At 43.3% G+C, this 24171-nt stretch overlaps 1 protein-coding gene across 1 annotated transcript in view; it reads left to right on the top strand.

The window, feature by feature from the left end:
* LOC139411912 (adhesion G-protein coupled receptor V1-like) overlaps positions 1–4595 on the top strand; it is a 213606-nt gene extending 209011 nt beyond the window's left edge. The window contains exon 89 of the mRNA XM_071158667.1: positions 1832–4595. Within this exon, the coding sequence (XP_071014768.1) occupies positions 1832–1950 (119 nt within the window). The 3' untranslated portion in view covers positions 1951–4595. The remainder of the gene's footprint in view (positions 1–1831) is intronic.
* Positions 4596–24171: the final 19576 nt, after the last annotated feature.

Below are 24171 nucleotides of genomic sequence, written 5' to 3'. Positions count from 1 at the left end.
GTGTGTTTGCATGAGTGTGTATGCATGCCTGTATTGTTTGCGTGTGTGTAGCCATTACTGCTGGGCCTGCTCAATCACTCCTTTGCAGAGCTTTAATCCTGCACCCGTAGGAACCGTTTTTCCTCAGTCATCAACGTTTAATGAGATAAGGGGCTAACAGCAGACTGATATATCACCCCTCCCATTCTCAAGTCACAGAGTAATCGCTTCATGCTGCCTGAATAACAAGTGGTGGACCCAACTGAACACATGCCAAGTGGTGCTCAGTACGTTTTCTGTATGAAATATATATATAGCCCCTGGTCCAAAGTAGTGCACTATAAAGGGAATAGGCTTCCATTGGGGACGAAACCATAGAATGGTGATGTCATGGCTCTTTCGTAGTGACCAAGCCGTCAGTGCTCTGTGAAAGAGTCATGACATGTAGCGTGACATCCTCATACAGTTTAGATGGGACGTCTCTTCGCCACACATAGCTACTACGTTCACTGCGGTTGGATTCTTAGAGAGGACACCTGTTAGTTTTATTAACCTTCCTTCTCTCTCTCACCAATTAAGATCTCTGTTCATAGAAACACACCCCATGGAAAGAGACGTGACATTTAACTTTTATACCAGTCAAGCCTGGTAGCCGTGTCCATATCATGGAAAAGGATTTGACCCTTCCTCGTGGTGGCCAGCCAAGCCCCTGAAGGGCCCCATGATAAACGGGTTAATCTGGCACCTCAATGCTAACCAGGCCCCTGGGAGTGGGCCGAGAATACACACCAGTATCCACACCCAGAAAAACACTTGTCCATTGCCGTGGTGATGCTAAATTAAAAGTCTCCCTGGCGGTAGCGGACTTGGAGGGAGTCAGAGGTGTTAATGAGAGTGGATTGGGTAGAGAGGGTAATGTTACCGTAAACAAAAGCCTCGGGGAGAGGAGCGCTAACCCTTCTTCTGCCGTCTGTGACGTGGATTGTGTGCGCTGTATTCTAATAGGCAGTTGTTATGGAGGATGAGTTAGCGTTTCTCTGGCTTTCTCGATCACCTATCGGTACACCCCAACATTCAGCCTCAAGAGGAATACAGATATGGATGGGGTGGCATTTACATTTTAATTACCTCTCTTACTGGTCAAACAACAACCAATCAAGGTTAAACAAGATTGAAAAGCATAAAGAAAAATGTATAAACACAAATATTTGCTATTATGTCTTCATCAGAGTGCCTCCAAGACCCCCTTTGGTTGTTGTGGAACACCTGAAGCGCTCCACCTACTTACAGTATTTCCTATTTTCTTCAAGGTTAAACAGAATAGAGGGGGGTGATTATTATGGGTAAAAAACAACCAATCCTGGCCACTCTTGAACCAGATAGAAAGTATGCAGACATTTTAATGGACCTGTATATTTTCATAATATCTGCATCCCAAACAATACCATATTCCCTTAATAGTGTACTACTTTGACGAGAGCCCCATGGGTCCTGGGGTATATATAGGGAATAGGGTGCCATTTTGGATACTCCATTGTTCATACCTTTGGTAATGTTGAAAATGCTATTTTACATAAAGTGTTGATTATTGATCCGTCACTTTTCGCACAGGACACTGCAGCAGGTGTTGATGTTGAAATCTTCAGTATACAAAGAACAAATGACTTGATGTTTTGTTAACGAGTTTCTAAGTTAACACTGAATGATGTCAAACATTTATCATAGCTCTGATCCACGGTGTAGTGTACAGAGAGTAGTGGATGAACGCGCACTACGCCTTGGACCAGAGATGACAACATTATTAATAAATGATGCTTGACGTGCGCTGTCTCTGTCTCTCTCCCCCTGTCAGGATCGGGCCTTAATCTGAGCGACAACGAGTCGATCCACGGGAGTCATGACGGTGGGAGTACGGCCCCATCTCAGATAGTAGAACTACGACGCATCCCCATCGCAGACACACACCTCTAACCTCCCACGTTTTTATACCACAGAGAACAACACAAGTGTTTTTCATTTTCTACTGCACAAAAACATCACGTTTTTTTTAGTAGAGTAGTTTTGGTTTTCGTCAGTTTGATGTCATGAAAGCCGGTGATGTTTTTGTCTGTTTTTATATGAATATATCAATGTGTTACTAAATGAACGTGTAAAGGCTCTCGAAGCTGATTTGATCTCTCCTGGGTGTAAATTCTTTTGTATAGTTTTTAGGACACAAGCCAGCACCCTCAAACCTGCTGCTAAGGTTTCTGTAACATTGTGAATAAATATCTCAATAGATATTTTACATCGGACTGTCTTGATTCAATTGTGATTGGGTTTAGAGTGGCCGGCAGCAGTCTATGGTAAATGTCAGCAGTCAAACATAAAGAGAGGATAACCTGTGTGAGAGTTGCGTAACGCAGGATGTGGAATTGCTGAGTGGCTCTGGGGTCACGCAGTCTCGTGGGGCAATTTCACAAATTTGTTCTACACGTTCTGAGAATTCTGGTCCATGGAAAGGTCTGAATATTTCTGCTTGTGTCTGCAGGAGGCGAAGGGACTATGAACTATAGATGAGATAATACCTAATCGTAAAACCTGTCAATCTACTGTAAATGTTCAGAATACAAGGTCAAACACAGTATTCATGGGTTGCACGTTACGTTAAGTTCTATGGCAGCTGACGATCTACTCAATGCATTCGCAATTAGCGCTGATGAAAATGACCATAAATAAGAAAAAAACTGAGGAAGTGAATGACCAAAAGTGGTGTAAGACAATAGAGAGTTTGTGTAGTTAACAGCAATTAAATAAAGATTGGGTTTGGATAATAAGTAAAGCAGTTCCACAGTCTTAGGCTGAAACAGAAGGAACAGCCTCACCAAGCTGGAGCACTGGTGCCAACCCGGCATCAGGGGCCTGTTCAGAAGCGTGCAACGTTGAAGAACGGTCAGATAGAAATCAATTGCGCAGAACAAATAGAATTGTCTGTCAAGTTGAATAGGGGATCGAATCAGCTCTATTCATTACATTTCTATCTGCAACTTTCTGATGGTATCACCTTACTGAATATACGCCAGGTTTCTGTATTAATTACATCTGAAAGGAAACACCTATGTGTCAGGAAATCTTTATATCAATAGAGTGTAATAAAAATGCATAGGTCTTCGTGTGGGCGAGACATTCCTTTATGACAAAAGTTAAGATCACCAACAAATGATTACCCAGACTGATATTACCCAGACTTATTAGGTATGAAAGTAAGACCCACATGCAGACAACGTCGAATTAACAATGGTTTAGTATTCCAACAGGGGCAGGAAATAGACAGGTCAAGGCAGGCAGGGGTCAGTAAACCAGAGGTGGGGCAAAGGTACAGGTCGGCAGACAGGCTCAGGGGCAGGCAGAGAGGTCAGGCAGGCTCAGAGTCAGGACCGGAATTTTTGTTTTAGATTCCATCTCTCACAGTTGAAGTGTACCTATGATAAAAATTACAGACCTCTACATGCTTTGTAAGTAGGAAAACCTGCAAAATCGGCAGTGTATCAAATACTTGTTCTCCCCACTGTATTTGGGCTGAAATTTCTGAGGCTGGTAACTCTAATGAACTGATCCTCTGCAGCAGGGTCTTCCTTTCATGTGGCCGTCCTCATGAGAGACAGTTTCATCATGGCGCTTGATGGATTTTGCTACTGCACTTGAAGAAACTTTCAAAGTTCTTGAAATATTCAGGATTGACATACTTTCATATCTTAAAGTAATGATGGACTGTCTTTTCTCTTTGCTTATTTGAGCTGTTCTTGCCATAATATGGACTTGGTCTTTTACCAAATAGGGCTATCTTCTGTATACCACCACTACCTTGTCACAACACAACTGATTGGCTCAAACGCATTAAGTAAAGAAATTCTACAAATGTACTTTTAACAAGGCACACCTGTTATTTGAAATGCATTCCAGGTGACTAACTCATGAAGCTGGTTATGAGAATGCTGTGTCTGTGCAAAGCTGTCATCAAGGCAAATGTTGGCAAATTTAAAGAATTTCAAATATAGAATATACAACAGATTTGTATCAAGCCTTTACAAGGGAATATTTGTATGAAGAGAACATGTTGCCTCAAGTGTAGACAAGTTTGAAACAGTCTATAAAGGCACTGGGTCGCTCAACCCCCAGTCCCTCTCCTTCCCCTACAGTCCCGGTCTCAGCTCCTGAGTGGCAGGCCTGTAACTCAGATGTCTAACACAGTGCCTGGGGACTGATGATGACTCATCCTACTTCCCAGTCTCCAGTCCTCCTAAGTGATTCAACATCTTCCCACCAGAACTGTCTCGCTCTTTCTTGGTCTGAGAAGAAAATAACATTATTTTCTCCCTCTTTCACAGCAGACACACAAATATACAGGAGCCATGTGTACTGCACACACTTTGGCTTAATTTATAAACCACATACAGTAGACCCCCCCCTTCTGTCTCTTTTAAAATGTTGATGTTTTATTTTGGGTTCACTGAAACAAGCACCAGGCTGTTACCATATACAGTACATTTGCAATTCATACCAGGTAAACAGGATTGTAAAATGTGTTATCAATGTTTGAATATTTGTTCATTAAATTGCTTTCTTTCTGTTTACTTGACCGATGGATCATGTTATCACATTGATAACTTATTTTGTGTGGCTCCCGTGTTGGTCCCGTGTGGTAGAGCATGGTTCCATGGCACTTGGGTTGTGGGTTCCATTTCCACAGGGGACCAGTACAAAAATGTATGCACACACTACTGTACGTTGCTCTGGTTAAGAGCGTCTGCTAAATGACTACAATGTTTGGCCGCTAGAAGGCTATCCTATTGTTACAAATCCCTTTGTCCCAGCCGTCCAGGGGCGGTGTACTGTACGTTGCTCTGGTTAAGAGCGTCTGCTAAATGACTGCAATGTTTGGCCGCTAGAAGGCTATCCTATTGTTACGAATCCCTTTGGCCCAGCCATCTAGGGGCGGGGTACCGAGACCCCTAACAACTCATGCAAATTATAACAGTGAAAAAGTAACAGTGAGAACAAAAACCACAGACAACTAAATTACCTTCAAACACTCATGGTTTATTTGGTAAACCCACGGTAAAGGGGGGCAGGAAAAGGGTCTGAGCTGGACCCAAGGAAAGAAACAAATGTCAAAAAACACCCCTAAGCTAGATAACTGTATTGAAGTAGGCTAACTAACTAACCAAAAATACAGTGGGTGGTCCGCCCAGTTCTAACTAGTGTTCTTAGACAAAGTATTCCTATGGGTAATGTATGCCCATGGGCGACTTGTCTTGGTACCCCCTTTTCCCACCATCAAACAAACAGTCAAACACCATAACAAAAACAATACTCACAGGGTAACAGACACAGTGACATGTAGTTGCTAAACCAAACCACAGATCTACAGAGAGATTGAGCTCATGAGAAAACAACTGACAGGGGTTTTAAACCAAGGGAAAGGGTAAGGGAAAGGGAGCAGGTGTCTTCTGATTGGTGGATGATGATTGTCACCTGTGAGGGGAGAAGGAGAGAAAAGAAATACACGCAGGACACCTGTATCCGTAACACCTATGAAATGTCAGCTTTTCACAATTTCGTGTTGCCTTGTCTTTCTCCATATCTTTTCAGCACAACACCTGTAAGAGAAATATATATTCAGTCTAGTTGGCATTCTTCAAGACACCCATTTGAATGTGCAGGCATTGGCTATTCAGATTATTTTATCTTTTTAAATCATTTGTAAAGATTTTTTAAGTAAACACACACGTTTGCAATATAAAGTAGTAAATAGCCTGTTAACAGCATATTAACGTGTTAACAAATTATATGTTGGAGTCACGTCTCCAACTTAACCAAAAAAAACAAAGAATAAGGTTAAGTCAGTGGCTCAGATGAAACTATCCAAGCATTAGGTACATCTCCTTTAAATGGAAAGTGAGCATGTTCAAGATAGCATGCAAAGGTCGCAGGTCTGTAGAGATCTTCACAATTGCTGTAATAATCTGTGATGAATCTCAAACAGCATTGATCACTTGCACCATATACTTTTATTGTAATCTCAACTGTAATCCAGGTCATAACAAGTTGTTGTTTAATAACACATATACAGTCCACTACTGGTCCAAAGTTTTAGAACACCTACTCATTCAAGGGTTTTTCTTTATTTTTACAATGCCATGAGCGTGCAAAGCTGTCAAGGCAAACGGTGGCTACTGTGAAGAATCTCAAATATATTTTGATTTGTTTAACACTTTTTTGGTTACTACATGATTCCATATGTGTTATTTCATAGTGTTGATGTCTTCACTAATATTCTACAATGTAGAAAATAGTACAAATAAAGAAAAACCCTGGAATGAGTCTGTGTTCTAGAACTGTTGACCGGTACTGTATACATGTAAGGGTGGCAGGGAAGTCAGGCGCAGGAGAACGAACTTGGTTAAACAGAATATTTTAATAAATGCTCACAAACTCCACAAACCAACATATACAAAATAAAGAACGTGGGTACAAAACCCATCGCACACCATAACACACAAAGTACCAATACATACAAAGAACAATCACCGACAACGGACATGAGGGGAGACAGAGGGTTAAATTCACAACACGTAATTGATGGGATTGGAACCAGGTGTGATGGAAGACAAGGCAAAACCAATGGAAAATGAAAAATGGATCAGTGATGGCTAGAAGATTGGTGATGTCGACCGCCGAACGCCGCTCGAACAAGGAGAGGGGCCGACTTCGGCGGAAGTCGTGACAATACAGTATAAAACATTGTATTCCCATTTGAACTTTGTTGTGCTTTTAAATGGTTGAATGCGCAATGATAACACAATTTAGATGACAACTAAACCAAAAATTTGCCATTGTTTTTTCAATGGAATTTGGTTGTGATTTTAGATGGCTGAAAGCACAGACATAAAACAGTGAGAATTCAACAAACTTCTGGCTGTCTTTTTGAGATGGTGAGTAAATGTTGAAATCTCATTGATAAACATTTCAACCAAATGTTATCTAAATGTCAACGTTGAAATGATGTGGTTTGCCCAGTGGTTAGTTATCTTTTCACCGGACCATGGAGAATTCCATTGTGACTGCCTGCCCCTGATTACTGAGGTAAACAGTTGATTCAAGTCAGTTGACGTTGTATTTCCCTTGTGAATGATACAATTCAGTGAAAAGAAATCATATCAAAATGGTGGAGGAACAACGAAAGAGACAGAGGATACTCAGTTACAGGGCCGGCCCTCCCATTAGGCAAGATTAGATGGTCGCCTATGGCAAAACTTGAATTTGGGCCGGCATTTTGGACATTTTGCTGCTCCTGATTGGCTACTACGCCGCCTGCGGTGCACCAGCCACCAGCTCATAGTGGTTGCTGCAGTTCCCGCCCTCACCCCATTCCCGCTTCTCCCGAAGTTCACTCCCACTATCCTTGGTAGCTATGGTGATATGAGTGTGTTTTTACGGGATTATCCAATTGTGAAAAATGAATCAAAATGAATATGCCAATGAAACTATTGTAGTGTTTTTTAATGTTTGCGTGTGATGAAGAGGATTAGTGATTAAGGCAGTACATAGCCTAGCGGGGATAGGAAGGGGGTGGCAGAAGGTCCAGGGCTGCTCAGTTACCAAGCACATCACAGTATCTCGATGAATACAACAAGCATATAGAATCAGGCTAAAGCGTTAAATCGTCTTTCAGGGAAACTGTTGTATAAGCACCACACTTTCCTCTCAAGTTTACGACACGTTGTTCTCTTGTGAAAACATTGGGTCTTACGTCTATGATTTGTGCTTCTGTTACGTGACCCCCTGCATATTACACACGGGCCCTTTCATACATTCCCTGTGTTTCTTCTTTCTCAGAAACTGACCCCAAATCAAACTCAGTGGGAGTCAGCGCTCTGTGAATTTATGGACACACGGCTTTACAAGCCCACTGTGGAGGGAAGGGACCTGCGCAGGATGAGTACCCAGGGCGGTGGGAGATGAGTGGGTCTCTGTGTCTGTGGCGTGCCTGTGTGTCTGCACTCCCTGGGTGATTGATGTGTTCTACATAAAGCAGGGCTCTGGCAGGGCTAGACGATCACAGGCTGGACCACTACATTTTTCCTCACAGCACTGTCACAGTCACATGGCACTGGCTCAGGAGTAGGTTAGTGGTGGTGGCAGGGAAGGATGTTAGGGAGAAGAGTGCACAGTCACAAGCCAATGGCTTTGAACCCTGTTGAGGGAACAGGTTAGTGGTGGGGGCAGCGCAGGATGTGAGGGGGAAGAGTGCACAGTCACAAGCCAATGGCTTTGAACCCTGTTGAGGGAACAGGTTAGTGGTGGGGGCAGCGCAGGATGTGAGGGGGAAGAGTGAGTCAAAATGAAGAGCATAGCAATGTGAAATGACTGTGCTGTGTAGAGTACTGTTCTATCTGTACATCGACTGCTGTAACATCATCTCCTCTACTGCTAGGGGGATACTTCTGGGCCTGGGGTCAATCACTTTGGCCCTCCAGGACTATAGTTAGCACAGTTATCCACTAGGGGTTATATTCAATCCGTGTGCTGAAGATCCACTTTGTAGCGCAATTGAGAATTAAAGGCATTCAAGGTAAAAGCTGCATATGATGGCACAGTCGTAAATTACCTTTCCATTTTTACGCAGATCTTCTGGGACACTTCCACGATACGGATTGAAACCAGCCCTAGATCTGATTAAGCACAGTATGTACCAGACAAGTAAACATGGCCTATCATGCACAGAATGGGAGGGGGAGGGTGGGTGAGCAGCAGAGGGGACTCAGTGAGCACTGGAGGACTAGGGTGTTCAGGGGGGTCCCCAGAGGAGAGGCTGTGGGACGGAGGGGGGACGGAGGGGGGACGGGGTCCCCAGAAGAAATGCTGTGGGACAGGGGGGAGACGGGGAGACGGGGTCTCCAGAGGAAAGGCTGTGGGACGGAGGGACGGGGTCCCCAGAGGAGAGGCTGTGGAACGGAGGGACGGGGGGACGGGGTCCCCAGAGGAAATGCTGTGGGACAGGGGGGGTTGCCATAGGAGGGGCTGTTGGACAGGGGCGTTGCCATAGGAGGGGCTGTTGGACAGGGGTGTTGCCATAGGAGGGGCTGTTGGTCAGGGAGGAAACTGTTGCCCAGTGCTTACAAAGAGGGGGAGGGAGGTTGGAGGGTCTGGCTAGATAGCAGGTTAGAAGAGAATAGGACAGGACAGATGATTGGTTATGCTGTAGGTCAGGCTATAATTAGCTGGTTCAGTAAAGATACAGCTGCTTTATCAGGTGGGAAGTGGCCAATAAATTTACAGTAAGACACTGACATATATTCAGGAGTGGCCTAAACGTCCTGTAGATTTACATGTTTGATCCACTTTTTATTGAATCTGAACAAGACTGGCCAGTGAGGAGAGGACTAAATTGTTTGACTTAAGGTCAGGTTAAAGTGCTAGTTAATAACAAACAGGCTATTTAAATACCACTTGGACAGATGCATGTCATTTTCCGAATGGTTTTCGTCAGTTTAGTAGTTTTGGTTTTCGTCAGTTTGATGTCATGAAAGCCGGTGATGTTTTTGTCTGTTTTTATATGAATATATCAATGTGTTACTAAATGAACGTGTAAAGGCTCTCGAAGCTGATTTGATCTCTCCTGGGTGTAAATTCTTTTGTATAGTTTTTAGGACACAAGCCAGCACCCTCAAACCTGCTGCTAAGGTTTCTGTAACATTGTGAATAAATATCTCAATAGATATTTTACATCGGACTGTCTTGATTCAATTGTGATTGGGTTTAGAGTGGCCGGCAGCAGTCTATGGTAAATGTCAGCAGTCAAACATAAAGAGAGGATAACCTGTGTGAGAGTTGCGTAACGCAGGATGTGGAATTGCTGAGTGGCTCTGGGGTCACGCAGTCTCGTGGGGCAATTTCACAAATTTGTTCTACACGTTCTGAGAATTCTGGTCCATGGAAAGGTCTGAATATTTCTGCTTGTGTCTGCAGGAGGCGAAGGGACTATGAACTATAGATGAGATAATACCTAATCGTAAAACCTGTCAATCTACTGTAAATGTTCAGAATACAAGGTCAAACACAGTATTCATGGGTTGCACGTTACGTTAAGTTCTATGGCAGCTGACGATCTACTCAATGCATTCGCAATTAGCGCTGATGAAAATGACCATAAATAAGAAAAAAACTGAGGAAGTGAATGACCAAAAGTGGTGTAAGACAATAGAGAGTTTGTGTAGTTAACAGCAATTAAATAAAGATTGGGTTTGGATAATAAGTAAAGCAGTTCCACAGTCTTAGGCTGAAACAGAAGGAACAGCCTCACCAAGCTGGAGCACTGGTGCCAACCCGGCATCAGGGGCCTGTTCAGAAGCGTGCAACGTTGAAGAACGGTCAGATAGAAATCAATTGCGCAGAACAAATAGAATTGTCTGTCAAGTTGAATAGGGGATCGAATCAGCTCTATTCATTACATTTCTATCTGCAACTTTCTGATGGTATCACCTTACTGAATATACGCCAGGTTTCTGTATTAATTACATCTGAAAGGAAACACCTATGTGTCAGGAAATCTTTATATCAATAGAGTGTAATAAAAATGCATAGGTCTTCGTGTGGGCGAGACATTCCTTTATGACAAAAGTTAAGATCACCAACAAATGATTACCCAGACTGATATTACCCAGACTTATTAGGTATGAAAGTAAGACCCACATGCAGACAACGTCGAATTAACAATGGTTTAGTATTCCAACAGGGGCAGGAAATAGACAGGTCAAGGCAGGCAGGGGTCAGTAAACCAGAGGTGGGGCAAAGGTACAGGTCGGCAGACAGGCTCAGGGGCAGGCAGAGAGGTCAGGCAGGCTCAGAGTCAGGACCGGAATTTTTGTTTTAGATTCCATCTCTCACAGTTGAAGTGTACCTATGATAAAAATTACAGACCTCTACATGCTTTGTAAGTAGGAAAACCTGCAAAATCGGCAGTGTATCAAATACTTGTTCTCCCCACTGTATTTGGGCTGAAATTTCTGAGGCTGGTAACTCTAATGAACTGATCCTCTGCAGCAGGGTCTTCCTTTCATGTGGCCGTCCTCATGAGAGACAGTTTCATCATGGCGCTTGATGGATTTTGCTACTGCACTTGAAGAAACTTTCAAAGTTCTTGAAATATTCAGGATTGACATACTTTCATATCTTAAAGTAATGATGGACTGTCTTTTCTCTTTGCTTATTTGAGCTGTTCTTGCCATAATATGGACTTGGTCTTTTACCAAATAGGGCTATCTTCTGTATACCACCACTACCTTGTCACAACACAACTGATTGGCTCAAACGCATTAAGTAAAGAAATTCTACAAATGTACTTTTAACAAGGCACACCTGTTATTTGAAATGCATTCCAGGTGACTAACTCATGAAGCTGGTTATGAGAATGCTGTGTCTGTGCAAAGCTGTCATCAAGGCAAATGTTGGCAAATTTAAAGAATTTCAAATATAGAATATACAACAGATTTGTATCAAGCCTTTACAAGGGAATATTTGTATGAAGAGAACATGTTGCCTCAAGTGTAGACAAGTTTGAAACAGTCTATAAAGGCACTGGGTCGCTCAACCCCCAGTCCCTCTCCTTCCCCTACAGTCCCGGTCTCAGCTCCTGAGTGGCAGGCCTGTAACTCAGATGTCTAACACAGTGCCTGGGGACTGATGATGACTCATCCTACTTCCCAGTCTCCAGTCCTCCTAAGTGATTCAACATCTTCCCACCAGAACTGTCTCGCTCTTTCTTGGTCTGAGAAGAAAATAACATTATTTTCTCCCTCTTTCACAGCAGACACACAAATATACAGGAGCCATGTGTACTGCACACACTTTGGCTTAATTTATAAACCACATACAGTAGACCCCCCCCTTCTGTCTCTTTTAAAATGTTGATGTTTTATTTTGGGTTCACTGAAACAAGCACCAGGCTGTTACCATATACAGTACATTTGCAATTCATACCAGGTAAACAGGATTGTAAAATGTGTTATCAATGTTTGAATATTTGTTCATTAAATTGCTTTCTTTCTGTTTACTTGACCGATGGATCATGTTATCACATTGATAACTTATTTTGTGTGGCTCCCGTGTTGGTCCCGTGTGGTAGAGCATGGTTCCATGGCACTTGGGTTGTGGGTTCCATTTCCACAGGGGACCAGTACAAAAATGTATGCACACACTACTGTACGTTGCTCTGGTTAAGAGCGTCTGCTAAATGACTACAATGTTTGGCCGCTAGAAGGCTATCCTATTGTTACAAATCCCTTTGTCCCAGCCGTCCAGGGGCGGTGTACTGTACGTTGCTCTGGTTAAGAGCGTCTGCTAAATGACTGCAATGTTTGGCCGCTAGAAGGCTATCCTATTGTTACGAATCCCTTTGGCCCAGCCATCTAGGGGCGGGGTACCGAGACCCCTAACAACTCATGCAAATTATAACAGTGAAAAAGTAACAGTGAGAACAAAAACCACAGACAACTAAATTACCTTCAAACACTCATGGTTTATTTGGTAAACCCACGGTAAAGGGGGGCAGGAAAAGGGTCTGAGCTGGACCCAAGGAAAGAAACAAATGTCAAAAAACACCCCTAAGCTAGATAACTGTATTGAAGTAGGCTAACTAACTAACCAAAAATACAGTGGGTGGTCCGCCCAGTTCTAACTAGTGTTCTTAGACAAAGTATTCCTATGGGTAATGTATGCCCATGGGCGACTTGTCTTGGTACCCCCTTTTCCCACCATCAAACAAACAGTCAAACACCATAACAAAAACAATACTCACAGGGTAACAGACACAGTGACATGTAGTTGCTAAACCAAACCACAGATCTACAGAGAGATTGAGCTCATGAGAAAACAACTGACAGGGGTTTTAAACCAAGGGAAAGGGTAAGGGAAAGGGAGCAGGTGTCTTCTGATTGGTGGATGATGATTGTCACCTGTGAGGGGAGAAGGAGAGAAAAGAAATACACGCAGGACACCTGTATCCGTAACACCTATGAAATGTCAGCTTTTCACAATTTCGTGTTGCCTTGTCTTTCTCCATATCTTTTCAGCACAACACCTGTAAGAGAAATATATATTCAGTCTAGTTGGCATTCTTCAAGACACCCATTTGAATGTGCAGGCATTGGCTATTCAGATTATTTTATCTTTTTAAATCATTTGTAAAGATTTTTTAAGTAAACACACACGTTTGCAATATAAAGTAGTAAATAGCCTGTTAACAGCATATTAACGTGTTAACAAATTATATGTTGGAGTCACGTCTCCAACTTAACCAAAAAAAACAAAGAATAAGGTTAAGTCAGTGGCTCAGATGAAACTATCCAAGCATTAGGTACATCTCCTTTAAATGGAAAGTGAGCATGTTCAAGATAGCATGCAAAGGTCGCAGGTCTGTAGAGATCTTCACAATTGCTGTAATAATCTGTGATGAATCTCAAACAGCATTGATCACTTGCACCATATACTTTTATTGTAATCTCAACTGTAATCCAGGTCATAACAAGTTGTTGTTTAATAACACATATACAGTCCACTACTGGTCCAAAGTTTTAGAACACCTACTCATTCAAGGGTTTTTCTTTATTTTTACAATGCCATGAGCGTGCAAAGCTGTCAAGGCAAACGGTGGCTACTGTGAAGAATCTCAAATATATTTTGATTTGTTTAACACTTTTTTGGTTACTACATGATTCCATATGTGTTATTTCATAGTGTTGATGTCTTCACTAATATTCTACAATGTAGAAAATAGTACAAATAAAGAAAAACCCTGGAATGAGTCTGTGTTCTAGAACTGTTGACCGGTACTGTATACATGTAAGGGTGGCAGGGAAGTCAGGCGCAGGAGAACGAACTTGGTTAAACAGAATATTTTAATAAATGCTCACAAACTCCACAAACCAACATATACAAAATAAAGAACGTGGGTACAAAACCCATCGCACACCATAACACACAAAGTACCAATACATACAAAGAACAATCACCGACAACGGACATGAGGGGAGACAGAGGGTTAAATTCACAACACGTAATTGATGGGATTGGAACCAGGTGTGATGGAAGACAAGGCAAAACCAATGGAAAATGAAAAATGGATCAGTGATGGCTAGAAGATTGGTGATGTCGACCGCCGAACGCCGCTCGAACAAGGAGAGGGGCCGACTTCGGCGGAAGTCGTGACAATACAGTATAAAACATTGTATTCCCATTTGAACTTTGTTGTGCTTTTAAATGGTTGAATGCGCAATGATAACACAATTTAGATGACAACTAAACCAAAAATTTGACATTGTTTTTTCAATGGAATTTGGTTGTGATTTTAGATGGCTGAAAGCACAGACATAAAACAGTGAGAATTCAACAAACTTCTGGCTGTCTTTTTGAGATGGTGAGTAAATGTTGAAATCTCATTGATAAACATTTCAACCAAATGTTATCTAAATGTCAACGTTGAAATGATGTGGTTTGCCCAGTGGTTAGTTATCTTTTCACCGGACCATGGAGAATTCCATTGTGACTGCCTGCCCCTGATTACTGAGGTAAACAGTTGATTCAAGTCAGTTGACGTTGTATTTCCCTTGTGAATGATACAATTCAGTGAAAAGAAATCATATCAAAATGGTGGAGGAACAACGAAAGAGACAGAGGATACTCAGTTACAGGGCCGGCCCTCCCATTAGGCAAGATTAGATGGTCGCCTATGGCAAAACTTGAATTTGGGCCGGCATTTTGGACATTTTGCTGCTCCTGATTGGCTACTACGCCGCCTGCGGTGCACCAGCCACCAGCTCATAGTGGTTGCTGCAGTTCCCGCCCTCACCCCATTCCCGCTTCTCCCGAAGTTCACTCCCACTATCCTTGGTAGCTATGGTGATATGAGTGTGTTTTTACGGGATTATCCAATTGTGAAAAATGAATCAAAATGAATATGCCAATGAAACTATTGTAGTGTTTTTTAATGTTTGCGTGTGATGAAGAGGATTAGTGATTAAGGCAGTACATAGCCTAGCGGGGATAGGAAGGGGGTGGCAGAAGGTCCAGGGCTGCTCAGTTACCAAGCACATCACAGTATCTCGATGAATACAACAAGCATATAGAATCAGGCTAAAGCGTTAAATCGTCTTTCAGGGAAACTGTTGTATAAGCACCACACTTTCCTCTCAAGTTTACGACACGTTGTTCTCTTGTGAAAACATTGGGTCTTACGTCTATGATTTGTGCTTCTGTTACGTGACCCCCTGCATATTACACACGGGCCCTTTCATACATTCCCTGTGTTTCTTCTTTCTCAGAAACTGACCCCAAATCAAACTCAGTGGGAGTCAGCGCTCTGTGAATTTATGGACACACGGCTTTACAAGCCCACTGTGGAGGGAAGGGACCTGCGCAGGATGAGTACCCAGGGCGGTGGGAGATGAGTGGGTCTCTGTGTCTGTGGCGTGCCTGTGTGTCTGCACTCCCTGGGTGATTGATGTGTTCTACATAAAGCAGGGCTCTGGCAGGGCTAGACGATCACAGGCTGGACCACTACATTTTTCCTCACAGCACTGTCACAGTCACATGGCACTGGCTCAGGAGTAGGTTAGTGGTGGTGGCAGGGAAGGATGTTAGGGAGAAGAGTGCACAGTCACAAGCCAATGGCTTTGAACCCTGTTGAGGGAACAGGTTAGTGGTGGGGGCAGCGCAGGATGTGAGGGGGAAGAGTGCACAGTCACAAGCCAATGGCTTTGAACCCTGTTGAGGGAACAGGTTAGTGGTGGGGGCAGCGCAGGATGTGAGGGGGAAGAGTGAGTCAAAATGAAGAGCATAGCAATGTGAAATGACTGTGCTGTGTAGAGTACTGTTCTATCTGTACATCGACTGCTGTAACATCATCTCCTCTACTGCTAGGGGGATACTTCTGGGCCTGGGGTCAATCACTTTGGCCCTCCAGGACTATAGTTAGCACAGTTATCCACTAGGGGTTATATTCAATCCGTGTGCTGAAGATCCACTTTGTAGCGCAATTGAGAATTAAAGGCATTCAAGGTAAAAGCTGCATATGATGGCACAGTCGTAAATTACCTTTCCATTTTTACGCAGATCTTCTGGGACACTTCCACGATACGGATTGAAACCAGCCCTAGATCTGATTAAGCACAGTATGTACCAGACAAGTAAACATGGCCTATCATGCACAGAATGGGAGGGGGAGGGTGGGTGAGCAGCAGAGGGGACTCAGTGAGCACTGGAGGACTAGGGTGTTCAGGGGGGTCCCCAGAGGAGAGGCTGTGGGACGGAGGGGGGACGGAGGGGGGACGGGGTCCCCAGAAGAAATGCTGTGGGACAGGGGGGAGACGGGGAGACGGGGTCTCCAGAGGAAAGGCTGTGGGACGGAGGGACGGGGTCCCCAGAGGAGAGGCTGTGGAACGGAGGGACGGGGGGACGGGGTCCCCAGAGGAAATGCTGTGGGACAGGGGGGGTTGCCATAGGAGGGGCTGTTGGACAGGGGCGTTGCCATAGGAGGGGCTGTTGGACAGGGGTGTTGCCATAGGAGGGGCTGTTGGTCAGGGAGGAAACTGTTGCCCAGTGCTTACAAAGAGGGGGAGGGAGGTTGGAGGGTCTGGCTAGATAGCAGGTTAGAAGAGAATAGGACAGGACAGATGATTGGTTATGCTGTAGGTCAGGCTATAATTAGCTGGTTCAGTAAAGATACAGCTGCTTTATCAGGTGGGAAGTGGCCAATAAATTTACAGTAAGACACTGACATATATTCAGGAGTGGCCTAAACGTCCTGTAGATTTACATGTTTGATCCACTTTTTATTGAATCTGAACAAGACTGGCCAGTGAGGAGAGGACTAAATTGTTTGACTTAAGGTCAGGTTAAAGTGCTAGTTAATAACAAACAGGCTATTTAAATACCACTTGGACAGATGCATGTCATTTTCCGAATGGCTGGACAGTTGACCCTGTTTTTATGTCAAGCTGATGACACCTCAGTCTGATAACATGGGCTTTTGGCATTCCGTCCACTCCCTCAAAGGTCAAGGGGCTTTTAGTATGATGCCTTAGTGAGGGCCAGCTTGAATGCCTATGAACGTCTTGAACAGCAGTTAAACATAATCCTGTTTGACTTTGGTCTACTAAAGGGGTCGGGGGGGTGGGGGGGTTGGAGGAATCTAGACGAAGTTACTGGGTCATATGGCGTGCGAAAGCCTCTGTTGTTCACCCCGCCCCTCCTGTATGGTTGGCAGAACCCTACAGCTGTGTGTGACAGGGACTGGTTAAACCCACAGCTGTGTGACAGGGACTTCTTAAACCCTTCAGCTGTGTGTAACAGGGACTGGTTAAACCCTACAGCTGTGTGTGACAGGGACTTCTTAAACCCTGCAGCTGTATGTGACAGGGACTGGTTAAACCCTGCAGCTGTGTGTGACAGGGACTGGTTAAACCCTACAGCTGTGTGTGACAGGGACTGGTTAAACCCTGCAGCTGTATGTGACAGGGACTGGTTAAACCCTCGTTCGCACAGAAGCCAGCGCCCTGCACTGACGGCTTGCCACTTATTTTGAACCCCTCCACAGACTGGGAATAGAGGCTTGGTTTGGCGGGCCTACAGTGGGAGTTGTTTTCCTTAGCTTTAAGCCTGAAAGAGTAGCGCACTACTACCTCACATGTCTGTCTATAAGCAGTCGTGTTTAGTGCTCCCTGTTCTCTTTGTGAGATTATCATCACTGCTTAAGGCTAATCATTATGAATAGACTGTACATTTCCAATGTGGCAGGACAGTGTATGTGTGTCTCACTGCTATCATGCGTGCATGCGCGCGTGAGTGTGTGAGTGTGTGCGAGCGCACGTGTGCAGCCGCAAAGTAGCAGACCACGTGCAGAGGCCTGAAAAAGCATTCTAACCCCGCCAGCTATCTGCGCCAAGGAGTACACTGAACCTCTATATCACTCTTCCCGCTCTCTCTCTCCCTGGCTGTGGTCATTGAGCCAGTCTCAACCAGTTTTGTTCATCATTCGCCACTTCTGCTGCCCTCATGAAGGAGAGCCACGCCTTCTGGAACAGAGCTAATAACATGGACGAGGAGAGACCCTGAGCAGGCCGCTCTGGGTTCACGTCTCCCTGAGACACTGTCAATGAGGAGTGCTTGCAGGGTCATCTCAGAGATGGGCAATGGGGCAGGCAGGGATGAGAACAAGGGCTGAATATCGTTCACATATCCTGGTAGCTCCTGGTAGCTCCTTGGTTGAGTCACTCTCGGTGAGACAGAGGAACAGACAGTAGTGTTTAGCATCACTCTGGGTGAAGAGACAGTGGGTCAGACTGGCACCTCGGCCCGTGATCACAGTGGGTCAGACTGACACCTCGGCCCGTGATCACAGTGGGTCAGACTGACACCTCGGCCCAGTGATCACAGTGGGTCAGACTGACACCTCGGCCCAGTGATCACAGTGGGTCAGACTGGCACCTCGGCCCGTGATCACAGTGGGTCAGACTGACACCTCGGCCCAGTGATCACAGTGGGTCAGACTGGCACCTCGGCCCGTGATCACAGTGGGTCAGACTGACACCTCGGCCCAGTGATCACAGTGGGTCAGACTGGCACCTCGGCCCAGTGGTCACAGTGGGTCAGACTGGCACCTCTGCCCAGTGATCACAGTGGGTCAGACTGGCACCTCGGGCCAGTTATCACAGTGGGTCAGGCTGGCACCTCGGCCCAGTGATCACAGTGGGCCAGACTGGCACCTACAATGATTAGTAAGACACATAGCTGTAGACTGGACTGTGTGGAGGATGGCGAGACCATAGTAGAGAAATGGACAGATGGGTTCACAGATGGACAAAGATATACACTGAGTGTACCAAACATTAGGAACACCTTCCTAATATTGAGTTGCACCCCCCACCCCCCTTTTGCCCTCAGAACAGCCTCAATTCGTCGGGGCATGGACTCTGCAAGGAGTCAAAGTGTTTGACAGGGATGCCGGCACATGTTTCCCACAGTTGTGTCAAATTGTCTGGATGTCCTTTGGGTGGTGAACCATTCTTGATACACATGGGAAGTGGATTTAACAAGTGACATAAATAATGGATCATATCTTTCACCTGGATTCACCTGGTCATGGAAAGAGCCGGTGTTCTTAATGTTTTGTATACTCAGTGTAAGTATTGGTGAGAGAGAGACTTAAGCCCCGCACTCCTACCCCCTTTTCCCTCAACCACCTTTCTCTCGACATGAGGCAGCTCTCACACTTCACTACTAACATTATTCTAGCCATCTCCAAATCCTTGTTTAATCAGCCTGCTAACTAAAGCTTAGTACAAGAAGAACCCCTGCAGTTTGTCCCAATGACCTCTGCCTCCCTGTCTTTCTCTCTCCCTATAGGCCTCTGTGGGACAAAGATGGAGAGTGACTCAATTATAGAACAAGAGAATACAGAAAACTGAAGGAGCATGCTTCCTGTTAGGATTTGGCACGTGGGCAAGAAGAGAGAGAAGGTAAAAAAGTATTCATGTGCATAAATCATATTCCCCGTAAATCTTCTGGAGCTAAACATTTAATTAAAACAGTTGAACAACATTGGCCTTTTGCCCAGAGTTGGAAGACATCTCAAATCACCATTTCAACCTCTCTAATTTTGTTTCGGGTTTTGATCCCCTGGTGTCTTTCGTCAAACTGTCATTTACTCACAACCGAGGCTGTTGCTGAGAGATGATCAGAAACATAATCCAAAAAACCTATGTAGCAGGTCCAGTCCTGGGGGATTGTTGTGCAACTCCTGCCTGCTCCATCCTCTAGACTCCTCTCATGGCCTGACCAAGTGTCAACTGAGGTGACCAGCATGTTTACCGCTCAGTGTGGGCTGTGGAATTCAAACTGGAGAGAACTACATTCGGGGTGGGGATGTGGTGCCAGGAAAATTCTGGAACATGAAACCGACATCGAGATACCTGGCATCACAACTAGGGCAACATATAATGTGAGCAGTGCATTGCAATACATTTGTTTAGAGGTATTTATACATTTATTCTGTTGTGGCATGTCTTGGACATTATCCGTTGTGGCTCTGACCCATCTGTTAAGTAAGGTGAAATAGTGAGGGCCCTATCTCTTTTACTGCAACGTGTTTGTAATCAATGGTGCTGTTTCCAAGAATCAAAATATATTATATTACCAATCACACACACACTATTGTGTCCTTTATGGTTGTGTCTGTTGTGCCCTTTATTGTTTCTGTAAGACACCACTTCTATTGTCCTGAGGCCATTCAGTACAGAGACCTTTATGTTGTGCCCTTTAATGTTTCTGTAAGACACCACTTCTATTGTCCTGAGGACATTCAGTACAGAGACCTTTATGTTGTGCCCTTTAATGTTTCTGTAAGACACCTCTTCTATTGTCCTGAGGCCATTCAGTACAGAGACCTTTATGTTGTGCCCTTTAATGTTTCTGTAAGACACCTCTTCTATTGTCTTGAGGCCATTCAGTACAGAGACCTTTTTATGCTCCTCTGATAAACTGTGGCTCCACTCTCAGTTTCCCTTTCTTAAAGGTCATTCAGTCTCTCCACAGTGCCTTAATGAAAACCCACCTAGAGAAACTGGCAAACAGCAGTGGACCCACTCCTCAACATTTAAAACAAATATTTTGCATGTCGCCAGGGTAAAGGCCACTTGTCCGATCACATCCAGTCAATAAAAGACCCAATCTGGCATTCAGAGCTAGGTCCTGGGTAAGCAATCAAACAATGTCTGCACAACTTTGAAATAGTCACTTTTCACTTTTATGTCAGTCTTTATTTAGGACATCAACAGACAGTGTCCCTGTCCTGTTTCCAGCAAGGCCAGAGAGCTGAGTTCACTGCCCCATAAAGGCTGCTAAGTGCCTGACAGAGCAGGATACATTTACCACCGAGTGTGTACTGAGAGCAAAATGTCAGGAGAAAATATGACCTAAATAACCCCTCAGCCTTTGGCAGAAGTGATCCTTTTTAAGGATGTGTTTTTATATTTTTATGATAGATAAAATTAAAGTGATGGAGGATTGTCATAGCTTGGGATTTAGTAGAGAAAAGAAAAGCCTATTTTTGGACGATCAGACTGCGGGGACTGTGCTTCACTATTGACAGGATTGATTTGAATGGGTTTATTATTGAGGGGTTTAGTGAGTAGTGTACATAAAATATGCCTTTCCTGACTAATTCTTGGCCAGAAGAAATATGTAAAGTAATAGTTATTCGTGTGTGGCGATAATGTGCAGCAGTGTGATAAAGTACTTCAGTAAAAATATCTTAAGTAGTTTCTGGGGGTATCTGTACTTTACTGTTCATATGTTTGACTACTTTTACTTTTACTTCACTACATTCCTGAAAAAAATAATGTACTTTTTACCCCATATATTTTCCCTGACACCCAAAAGTACTCGTTACATTTTGAATTCTTAGCAGGATAGGAAAATTGTCTGATTCACGCAGTTAAAGAGAAAATCGCTGGTCATCCCTACTGCATCTGATCTGGCGGACTTGCTAAACACACGCTTTCTTTGTGAGTTATGTCTGAGTGTTGGAGTGTGCCCGTGGCTATCTGTACATTTAAAAAAACAAGAAAATCATGCCGTCTGGTTTGCTTAATATATAAGGAATTTCAAATTATTTATACTTTTACTTTTGATACTTAAGTATATTTGAGCAATTACATTTTGATATTTAAGTATATTTAAAACCAGATATTTGTTTTACTTTTAGTGAAGTAGGATTTTACTGGGTGACTTTCACTTTTACTTGAGTCGGTTTCTATTGAGATATCTTTACTTTTACTCAAGTATAACAATTGGGTACTTTTTCCACCACTGGTGTGCAGTGTCCTATTTGCAGTGGATGGTCTGACTCGGCCTCCCTACGATAAGAGTCAGCTCTACTATGAGGATGTTGTACAGAGATCTGTGTGATGGTGGATTCCAAACACAACACCCTGACACCTACCTAGAGCTTGTAGTTTTAAGTTCTCGTTGCACAAGTGATGTTCAATACCAGATACCAGATAGTCATACACAGATGCATGTTTTTATTAGTGAACCTTGTTTTCCATGAGGCAAGAAAACAGGAGAATGGTATCATAGAAAAGTGGCTGATGGCTAGATGGGCTGGACAGGCACTGACACGGAGAGGTAAAGAAAAAAATGTTGTGCTGCCCTCAGGGATTGAGGGGAGGGAGAGGCTGGATATTGTATGACTGGAAAGAATGCCTGTGCATAGCGGTGGGGAGAGGGGAATGGGCCATGTTCTTCTCTGGGACTGGCAGGCAGAGCTCTCAGGCTGTTTTGCTGTACTCAGTCATGGGGTGGTGGGGCGGGGGGTGGTAGGGGAGGACAGGGTTTGTTGTGACTCAAGAGAAACAGATCGGGCAGAGAGGGCCTGATCCAAGAGGGAAGGCTGGACCATGAGTCAGCCATGTCTAAAATAGGAAGCTCATTCCCCCAGAGGGAGGAAGGTATAAAAAACACAGTAAAACACTTCACCCCACTTCAGCTTCTTAAAACATAGCGTTAGGTTACACCATACTGAAACAGAGTGATAGGTTATACCATACTGAAACAGAGTGATAGGTTATACTATACTAAAACAGAGTGTTAGGTTATACTATACTAAAACAGAGTGTTAGGTTATACTATACTAAAACAGAGTGATAGGTTATACCATACTGAAACAGAGTGATAGGTTATACTATACTAAAACAGAGTGTTAGGTTATACTATACTAAAACAGAGTGATAGGTTATACCATACTGAAACAGAGTGATAGGTTATACTATACTAAAACAGAGTGTTAGGTTATACTATACTAAAACAGAGTGATAGGTTATACCATACTGAAACAGAGTGATAGGTTATACTATACTAAAACAGAGTGTTAGGTTATACTATACTAAAACAGAGTGTTAGGTTATACCATACTGAAACAGAGTGATAGGTTATACTATACTAAAACAGAGTGTTAGGTTATACTATACTAAAACAGAGTGATAGGTTATACCATACTGAAACAGAGTGATAGGTTATACTATACTAAAACAGAGTGTTAGGTTATACTATACTAAAACAGAGTGATAGGTTATACTATACTAAAACAGAGTGTTAGGTTATACTATACTAAAACAGAGTGATAGGTTATACTATACTAAAACAGAGTGTTAGGTTACACCATACTAAAACAGAGTGATAGGTTATACCATACTGAAACAGAGTGATAGGTTATACTATACTAAAACAGAGTGTTAGGTTATACTATACTAAAACAGAGTGATAGGTTATACCATACTGAAACAGAGTGATAGGTTATACTATACTAAAACAGAGTGTTAGGTTATACTATACTAAAACAGAGTGATAGGTTATACCATACTGAAACAGAGTGATAGGTTATACTATACTAAAACAGAGTGTTAGGTTATACTATACTAAAACAGAGTGTTAGGTTATACCATACTGAAACAGAGTGATAGGTTATACTATACTAAAACAGAGTGTTAGGTTATACTATACTAAAACAGAGTGATAGGTTATACCATACTGAAACAGAGTGATAGGTTATACTATACTAAAACAGAGTGTTAGGTTATACTATACTAAAACAGAGTGATAGGTTATACTATACTAAAACAGAGTGTTAGGTTATACTATACTGAAACAGAGTGATAGGTTATACTATACTAAAACAGAGTGTTAGGTTATACTATACTAAAACAGAGTGTTAGGTTATACTATACTAAAACAGAGTGTTAGGTTACACCATACTAAAACAGAGTGTTAGGTTATGCTATACTAAAACAGAGTGTTAGGTTATGCTATACTAAAACAGAGTGTTAGGTTATGCTATACTAAAACAGAGTGATAGGTTATACTATACTAAAACAGAGTGTTAAGTTATACTATACTAAACAGAGTGATAGGTTATACTATACTAAAACAGTGTTATCTTTCTTAGTCATACTATACTAAAACAGTGTTATCTTCCTTAGTTACTGTATATTATACTAAACAGAGTGATAGGTTATACTATACTAAACAGTGTTATCTTCCCCAGGAAGATGTACCCTACTTCCTCATGGCATTATGCCCCCCTCCCCTAGGCATTATGCC

Source organism: Oncorhynchus clarkii, chromosome 6, assembly GCF_045791955.1.
Source record: "Oncorhynchus clarkii lewisi isolate Uvic-CL-2024 chromosome 6, UVic_Ocla_1.0, whole genome shotgun sequence".
Taxonomy (NCBI): domain Eukaryota; kingdom Metazoa; phylum Chordata; class Actinopteri; order Salmoniformes; family Salmonidae; genus Oncorhynchus; species Oncorhynchus clarkii.
The sequence above is the reverse complement of the archived record's forward strand: the minus strand, read 5'-3'. Positions and strand labels throughout refer to the sequence as shown.